The following is a 9,003-nucleotide window of genomic DNA, read 5'->3' on the forward strand; positions in this document are numbered from 1 at the left end:
ACACATTTAGACTGAAAGGTTAATTGAGTAAAACCACAAATCACACATTCTTATTTTCTTTCTAAGGTTGCAAGTAAAAGTTTTCATCAGATCTCTCATCCGTAAAGTCTTCAGCTTCTTTGCTCTCACGAGTTGCAGAATATTCTTCTGTCTCTAGTCTGGTCCCTGTTTTTATTCCTCTACGCAGCTGATTCCAGAACAGTTCCTGCGCCTGTGTTGGGTTAGTACAGTCTGAACCAGGCCACTGCAGGTAAGTCTTTTTTAACATAACTTTCCTCATGCGATGATACGAAGACAGCTGCCTCTCAGAGATTGGCTCCAGAAAAACAAGCAGGAGAACATCTCTGTGCTCATCAAAGAGTCTGTAACTGGCAAGCTGGATTTCCAGAGAACACCACTCACTTTGCAGAAAATTCCTGCTCACCACACAAATGGTTTTCCGGCTGCTGTATACAGCAGAAACAATATTGTCCACAATATCACGGCCCAACTCAAAGTCCCTGTGGTGCAGGCAAAGCTTAAAAGATGATCCGCCTCCCTCCAAGTTGGGTAACAATTGGTCCATGACCCATTGTTCATCAGATGAGTTATAGGAAATAAATGCATCATATTTACAATTCTCCTCCTCCTCATGGAATCTGCTCCACTGCTCACTAAACCAGGCCCGAAACACATAGTAGCTGTACTTCATTTTCCAGTAGAGTTTAACATAGAATAAGGGAATGATTGTAAACAAGAAGATTGCAGCTGATGTGCTAAAAAACAGGTACATTCCTATATCTCCGCGACAAACTTTAGTGTCAAAATTGTAAAATTTGAGTTTTGGATTGTGTTGGCATGACAGGTTGTACAGGTACACCACCTGAACATCTGTGTTATTCTTTGTATAATTTTGCAAAGGCCCGTTGTTGCAGGTGCAGCTTACAGGATTATCTCGTATGTCAAGGTAACGAAGCATAGGTAGACTCATTAATGCGTCTACAGAAAGAGTCTGCATGGCATTGCGGTTGAGCTGCAGTAAACGTAACTGTGTAAGATTCCCAAAAACCTCTTTAGAGAAGTTCTGAATGCCCATATTTTCTGCAGCCAATCTGGTCAAATTTCTTAAATTTTTAAAGACCCCTGGTTCTAATTTTTTCACCCCAACACAGCAGTTATCCAGTGTGAGGAAACTTAAGTCTGTTAGGTCATCAAAGGTATCAGGAGCAAGATGGTATATGTTATTGTTGGTGAGATACAAAGATTTCAGTGAGTAGAGGCCACGTAGTAAAGTGCGTGGTAAAACGGTGAGTCCGTTAGGTCGCTGCCGATCTAATTTCAGATCAGTCAGTCTGCTGAGATTCATGAATGGTGACTCATGAGTTTCTGTTATGAAGCAAATCTGATTACTCTGTAAATCTAGCACAGTGAGGGTGTCTTGAAATGCACGATATAAGAAAGGGTCAATTTGTTTTAGCTGGTTTCCATCTAGATAGAGCTTGGACAGGCTTTTTAGTCCATCAAGACCCGATCGCTGAAAATGGGTAATCTTATTACCTCCAAGATCCAGTGTATTTAAAAATGTCAGGTTGAAAAAAGTCCTATTGAAAATGACAGAAATGCGGTTGTTGCGAATGTTAAGAATTTGCAAACTGACCAGATCTTCAAATGTGACACTGAACAAATCAGTTAAGAGGTTATTGTCTAAACGAAGTGTCTCGAGCTTTTTTAGTCCCTTGAGAGCGTGTATATGGAGAAATGCAATACTGTTTATGTTAAGTTGTAGCGTCCTGATATTTGGTGTATGATAAAAAGCATGAGAGTCAACTTTTAAGATGCGATTGTAACGATAACTCAGATTTTCCATTTTTTTAAATTGAAAGTTTTTTTTACAGTATATTAGGGAGCTGAGATGGTTGTGCTCTGCTTTGAAGTCTTCTATGTATACATGTCTTCTAAGAAACTCAAGGCAATATGCACTCTTTAGGTTGTTGCGGGATAGATCCAAAGCCCCTGTGATATTAGGACAATAGGACAGTGTGTTATTTGTAAGTTGCCTAATTGCATTATTACCCAGGTTCATATTTTTAAGATTTTTCTCTTTCAGCCTTTTTTTCAACAGTATGCATAATTCTTTGAGCATGCTGTCATTGTTCAGTCCTGTACCAGAGAAATCAACATGACTTGGATTGATGTTGCTAATGTTTAAAAACTCCACTATTGTTACATTTGTTGAACGCAAATGCAAATAATTTATAGTGCTCAAATCAATTTGATCAAAGGCTTTTGTAGGCAGCTGAGAATTGTATGACAAATCTAAAATGTTGATAAAGCTGAGAAATGAAGGCTTACATCCCAGCGTTAATAGATTATTATGGCAAACATACAAAACAGTGAGGGACTGGGGCAGTGACACATTTGAGTGTCTGAGGGAGGTCAAATTGTTAAAGCAAAGATCCAGTGTCGTCAGATTTGTCAGATGTGCCACAGACTTAGCAATGCCTGAGAAATCTGACAGAAAGTTTTGTCTCAGGATTAAAGTGTGTAGCTTGAGAACAGATGAAAAAATATCCTCGGGCAGCCGCTCCAATGCATTGTTGGCCAAAAAGAGGGAGGTGAGATTCTGCAGGTCCTTAAACAGAGAAGGGTTGAGCGCTGATATTTTGTTTAATGACATGTTTAGATTCTTCAGTTGATACAAGCCTTGGAAAGCTAACTGACGGATGGTTGTCAAGGAATTATTATCAATTCTGAGGTGCTGAAGGTCTACTAGGTTACTAAAGCTGTTGTTAGGAAGGTCCGTCAGAGGAGTTCTTAAAATGGTGAGATTGATGGCAGATGGTGGCAGGTCACTGACAATATCAGAAATATGCATTGCATTCCGATGCATGCAGTTGAAAGTTTTCCCATCAGAATCTGCTTCTGCAATGCAGTTCCTGAAACTGTAACTACTGGTGAGTTGAACAGCTGCAAGAACAACTGTAACTGACAGCAGCTGATGGTTTCCCATTTTGTCTTCTTGCAGTGCAAAGAAATAGTCCTTTAAATAACTTCTGTCGGCTCCTTTTTTTTCGTTTCGTTTGTTTAAATATTAAGTTGAAAACGTCTAAAGGCCTCTGTGTTTTTTCATCAGGTGAATGCAGGGATCTGAAAAGAGAATACTTTCAAATCAGAAAAAAATTCTAATATCAGATTGCAAATTCTCGCTTTAGGTATATCATTGATGTTTTCAGCTGTCTCTTAAAATCTGACAATAATAATAATGTGCTTTTTAAGACCCTCAAAAGCGCTTTACAATTCCACTATTCATTTACACACTGGTGGAGGTAAGCTACAGTTGTAGCCACAGCTGCCCTGGGGCACACTGACAGAAGCGAGGCTGCCATATCGCACCATCAACCCCTCTGGCCATCGCCAGTAGGCGGTAGATGAAGTTGCCCAAGGACACAACGACCGGTTTGAGCTGACTGTCCGAGCTCAAACCGGCAACCTTACAATTCGAAGACAAACTACCAACTCTTGAGCCTCGATCGCCCCAAGTACAAGTACATTTAAACATTATAAAGACGTAAATTGACAAACTAGCATTGTATATCTGATAGATTTTTAATCATTTTTAAAATATTGTAGAAACAGTATACAGGACACTCATCATGGTTGTTGGAGCCTGCTGCCTTCAACTGACATTTTAATTTAGACTAAATATTTTTATAATTACTTTACTAACCCAAGCTCAGATTCTTACCTTTTCTTGTTGCTGTTACCGTTTCTTATTAGAAGCAGTTGCGAGTCTCTAGGAATAGTCTCAGCATAAAAGAATCTTCTAATCCTGAGGTGTGAGGAGCGTGTCCCCGAAGAAATTTATACGATGAGAAAAACTTTGTTCCTCTTTTCTTATGTTTTCACATCCACTTTCAATATAAATGAATGTTTGCCCTTCTCCTCCTCTTTAGGGTTTCTCACACGTCATTGCGGTCCACACAATGCACAATGTTGAAAAGCAACGAATTCCTAATTGAATACTACAGGAATACAATATATGGCAAAAATCACGATATCAATAATTTTAGAACGATAAAAGAAATGCATAGAAAGAGTTGAGAAATAATTTGGTTCTTTCCTATGTATAATGTTTAATTTTCACCCTTTACAAACATAAATTCTTATGATTTTGCAAATAAGATAACGTTTATTTCCTATCCTTAGACGATCCCAAGAAAACTGAAAATGTCATGATGTGTGAAGTTAATCTAATTTGTACTTACTTAAATTAATGCTGTTTATCCTGCCTTCTCAGACAGCTTTGTTTTTGGTGGCTGCAAAAACATTGAGTCAGAAAGAGGAAGCTGTCTATAAAAATAAAATGTATAGAAAGAGTTGCGAAATAGTTTTCAGAGAGTTTTTTATATAATACGTGCCACTTTTAAGATTCACCCTTTATGAGCATAACTTTATAATATTGATGTCATTCCTCAAACTTCCCCAGGAAAACTGAAAACATGTCCTGATAGTTTAAAGTTATAAGGTACCCTAATTTGTTGTAACGGTGGACCCAAGAAATACCAGCCGGAGCGATTTTGACAATGCAGAAACCTTTTATTAAACTCGGGGTAACGTGGACACATATACTCCGCGCTCTCTTTCTCTGCTGTCACCTCCGTCTCTGTCTGTCACTGCCAACACATAAAGAGACACAATCACTGTCAGATCCCAGCACACCTGTTCACCCCGCCCCTGCGCCGCCCCGGGAGCTCACTGCGTCACGCCTCCTCTGCAGCTGGCCAAGGACCACACCCACGCCACATTTGTACTTACTCAGATTAATGCTTTTCGCCTCACCCTGTGCCTTTAGACAGCTCTGAAGTACATGGTCAGCCAAAAATAAAACAGTCAGTCAGAAAGGGGAAGATGTCTCCAACGTATTCTTCTTCTTTCATAATCCTTTACAGCTGTGTTCAACTATTTAATCACAACACATTAATTCCAATAGTTTTATTGAAATATTGTTTTTGAGTGGATATACAATTTGCATTCACACATCTATAACTCACGTATTTTTAACACAATTATGTTAAACATTAAAAAAAAATATAAAATTGTGAACATTATTGAATTGTATTGTAGGTAGTAAAAAAGTTCTCAGAAATGATGATGATAGTTATTTGAGTTTACCACCATAAACTGGCTGATTCTTTTTGTTTTGTTTTGTTTTGGGGGGTTTTAAGGGTGGTTAAGAGTTACTCGTGCTGCAAATTCCCACATATCCGTCAGATTTTTTCGCTGATTTGTTGCACAAACTTGGTGTCAGCACAATGAGTCGCTGTTGAACTTCGAGTGAAAGATACGGGGGTTTTAAGCCTTATTCTAAGACTCAGAGCTCACATTTAAAATATAACAGATATACTATGTAATCCTATTAAACTATAGAATAAACAAGGAAAAACAAGAAGAAATTGTCAGTTTAGTCCAGTTATCTGACTTTATTTCTTATCAAATCCTTTAGCTTTACTACAATATGTCTATGCCATTTTTTTAACATTTTAATTTAAGATACAGAAACTGAAGAAATACACTTTCACATATTATATTACTTTGATACTTTGAGGATATCATATATTGTATAAATTTTCAGTTTCCTCTTATCTTCTGCTCACGTGCCATCTGACATAATCCACATGCTGGAATGCAGGCCATGACTAACCAGTCGTCACACACAGAGCCCTGAGGAAAAGCACAGTCACAGTAAACTGGTGACAAACATCATAGTTTGTTTTTTTTACAGAACCATATTTAGAGTGCTGGGATTTCAAAAATGTAATATAAAACACCATCTAGATTAGAATTCTAGAGAATTTTCTGACTTCATGATTGAATTCATGATTAGAATTCTAGTCTTCTTGTTTAATAAATGATTAGAAATCTGCACCACACTTACACCAATATTGTATCTGTTGCGTATGCTTGTCCGTAAAGCAATCAGGGCGCCGGGAAGGCAGGCCAGACAGCAGCTTTCATCGCTGTCCTGAGCCACCTGACAAGCCAGGATGCAGGGAACGAATGTTCCACAAAGACCTGGAGGTGAGAGATGTTTTATCATATTTCTGTTATGTTACACTGTTGGTAAACTTCAGCATGTTCCCATAGAACTTATATAGACACGTACAGATGCCGCAGTCTTCACAGCAGTCGCATGCATTTGTACTCCACTCTGACGACCCACGGGAGACCGTGTACTGTGTCACAGTCACCTGAGGTTGTGCATTTATCACATTTGTCTGGTATTCCATGGCTGCAAGAAGAAGAAAAATAACTTGGAGCAAATTAAACATGAAGGTCACTTACTTTACCAATTTACTTTCTTGTTTATAGAACCTTTGAGACACTTTTACACAGTTTCTTTATAGCAAATGTTATATATCCAAATCTGTGTTGTGAAAGCTTCTTAAGATTTTATTCCAACCAAAAATTATTAGATCTTTCTTGATTAAGAGTTTACCCCAAATCAGATATGAAGAAAATCAGTTAGTAGGATGAGTTTAAACTACCTTGATTTGTAGGAAAATTTGCAGTCCCTTTCAACTCTTGAAGTTAGTATCTGGCTCCTGAAAGCAAGGTCTGAAATTGAAGACTAGGATAGGGTTTACAACCACAGCTCTTATACCCAATGACACAGTATGCATAGGTTGTAGTTCAGTTTCTATGCTGATATGAGATGGCAAACAATGACCAAGTAAACAGGGCTGAATGCCTTGTAAAGGAAAAAAGGAAAAAATGTTTGGTTTTGGGGCGTATCACACACCTAAAATGGTGCACCTAGAATTATGTGTGTGTACATAACAGGGGACAAGCTGAAAAAATTTAATGAACTGTGACGCTCAAGCGCATACTCTGTTGACTTTATAAAGTGGCACTCCGTATGTAAATACCAGTGACTCAAGAAAATACTCAGCGCAGAAACATTATACTTGTTTAATACAATTTAGCAAAGTATTTCTGACTTCTAGGCCGTTCAAATACCACTTTTGTTGTTATTTATGGCTTTTTCAGTTAAAAAAAGGTAACAAATCATCAGTTCAAATGTATAGTGCATTACATTCAGTTTTAAATATGACTAACTTATCTCTGTTAATCAACTCTATACCACAGGCCTTCAATCTGGCAGTAATTAAACCACTACTTAAAAAGCCATCACTTGACCAGCTTTCTTGGCTACTTATCTCCAACCTTCCTTTTATCTCAATAATTCTTGAAAGAGTGGTTTAATGGTAATGCTAAATGGCTGATTTGAAGAGTTTCTGTCAGGTTTCATAACTTGGCAAAGTACAAAAATAGTGTTAGGGAAGGTTACAGAGGCGGAGGTGTAAGTGCCTGCCTCAAAACAGGACAATTTAGCTGCATTTAACCTTCAGTTAATCTTTATATAGTTAGGTAGGAGTCAGAACATGTTTCTTTTTAGCTGAAAAACATTACACCAGGTAACCTGCAGTTTTGAAAACGTGTTTTCCGACGATGTTTGCTACCCTACAATCCGTCCTACTCTGTAGTAAAATCAGTGACATTTGACAGTCCTGTTGCTCCCATTGAAATTTCTATAGCCTATTTAAAATCTAAAACTTAAAATTGTCCGTAGCCTACTGTTGTTACCACTGTCCTGGATGCCCATTAACCTTATAACTCCTGTTGTGTGTGTGTGTGTGTGTGTGTGTGTGTGTGTGTGTGTGTGTGTGTGTGTGTGTGTGTGTGTGTGTGTGTGTGTGTGTGTGTGTGTGTGTTGTGTACAGAGAGACAGCCAGGTTCATAATGGATATAAGGAGGTTTTTCAAAAAAAGGTGTAAGATCAAATGATCCGTCAATAAAGGATAATGTTGGATCAATGTTTCAATATTTATATCTTTTATTAGTGGTACATGTGGTTTGGTTATTTTCCTTTTAGTTGAAAGTACACTGAGAGAGGGCTTTTTTCATATTAATGTAATTTTTTCATCTAATTGAATACAATCTATTTGTGTATGATTGTCAGTCCAAAGAGGGAGAGAGGAAAGAGGGGAACGTGAGGAGAATGGTCAGGAAGAACCAGGTAAGAAAATGGACAGGGAATAGTGACAGGCAAAACTGAAACAGATAAACTGCTTGAGAGAGTTGATCACCAAAAAGTGACAGACAGATTTGCCAACCTCAAGGTGAGGTGACATCTGCAGAGCCATACTAGTATCTGCAGTAAAGATCGTCTTGATGCATTCTCAATCATCCAGGAAAGTAAATCTCCAAAAGTCGATTCTGTTCATCTGGACGTAGCGTTTTGTGGGAGAAACATTTCGTCACTCACCCAAGTGACTTCTTTAGTCTCAGCTGACTGCAGGTTTCCCCAATCTTATAAATTTGCAATTCATTATGCAAATGTACTATAAGATTGGGGAAACTTGCAGTCAGCTAAGACTAAAGAAGTCACTTGGGTGAGTGACAAAACCTTTCTTCCACAAAACGTTACGTCCAGATGAACAGAATCGACTTTTGGAGATGCAGTAAAGATCGTTTCATACATAGTATACATTGTACCATAGGCAAAGTTGCCTCCATTTTTAAGATTTAAGTTTGTTTTTTTTATTAATATTTTGTACATTTGTACATGTGAAATGCACTTCACACACGTACACACACACACAGTTGTTTGTCGCCAGATGGCACGTTTATTTCTAGTTTTCATTTGTTATGACCGTCCACAGTCTGACAGCTCCAGTCTCAGCTGATTTCCAGCTCTCCCTCTGCTCCTCTCCCGTCTCACTATAAAAGGGGAAGGAAACCATCATCAGTCCAAACGCCATCAGCTGTTCTCACCTGCGTCTCCAACACCGCCCCTTTGAGCTCACTGCACCACTCCTCCCCTGCAGCCGCGCCCGGGACCACACCTCCGCCACAGTACATTTCAAGGACTCTTCTATTTTTGGAGTGTATTTTTGTGTATCTGTAATATATTATACATACACATTAAAAGTGAATCTCTGTCCACTCAGTTTACTTCTTGCT

The 9,003-nt window shown here is 38.4% G+C and overlaps 2 protein-coding genes across 2 annotated transcripts; both read right to left on the reverse strand.

Annotated features, from left to right (window-relative positions):
* Positions 1-59: 59 nt before the first annotated feature.
* Positions 60-5,806, reverse strand: tlr21 (toll-like receptor 21). The gene has a single exon (XM_080896441.1). The coding sequence runs from the start codon at positions 2,987-2,989 to the stop codon at positions 62-64; it is 2,928 nt and encodes a 975-aa protein (XP_080752567.1). The 5' UTR covers positions 2,990-5,806; the 3' UTR covers positions 60-61.
* cnfn (cornifelin) lies at positions 5,588-6,939 on the reverse strand. The gene is made up of 3 exons (XM_080896446.1): positions 6,143-6,939; positions 5,915-6,051; positions 5,588-5,700 (listed from the first exon to the last, which is right to left on the reverse strand). Exons 1-3 carry the CDS (start codon positions 6,306-6,308, stop codon positions 5,608-5,610), a joined length of 396 nt encoding a protein of 131 aa, XP_080752572.1. The 5' UTR covers positions 6,309-6,939; the 3' UTR covers positions 5,588-5,607.
* Between the last annotated feature and the right edge of the window lie 2,064 nt (positions 6,940-9,003).

The sequence above is a fragment of the Rhamphochromis sp. 'chilingali' genome (genome assembly GCF_963969265.1).
Source record: "Rhamphochromis sp. 'chilingali' genome assembly, chromosome: 11".
Taxonomy (NCBI): domain Eukaryota; kingdom Metazoa; phylum Chordata; class Actinopteri; order Cichliformes; family Cichlidae; genus Rhamphochromis; species Rhamphochromis sp. 'chilingali'.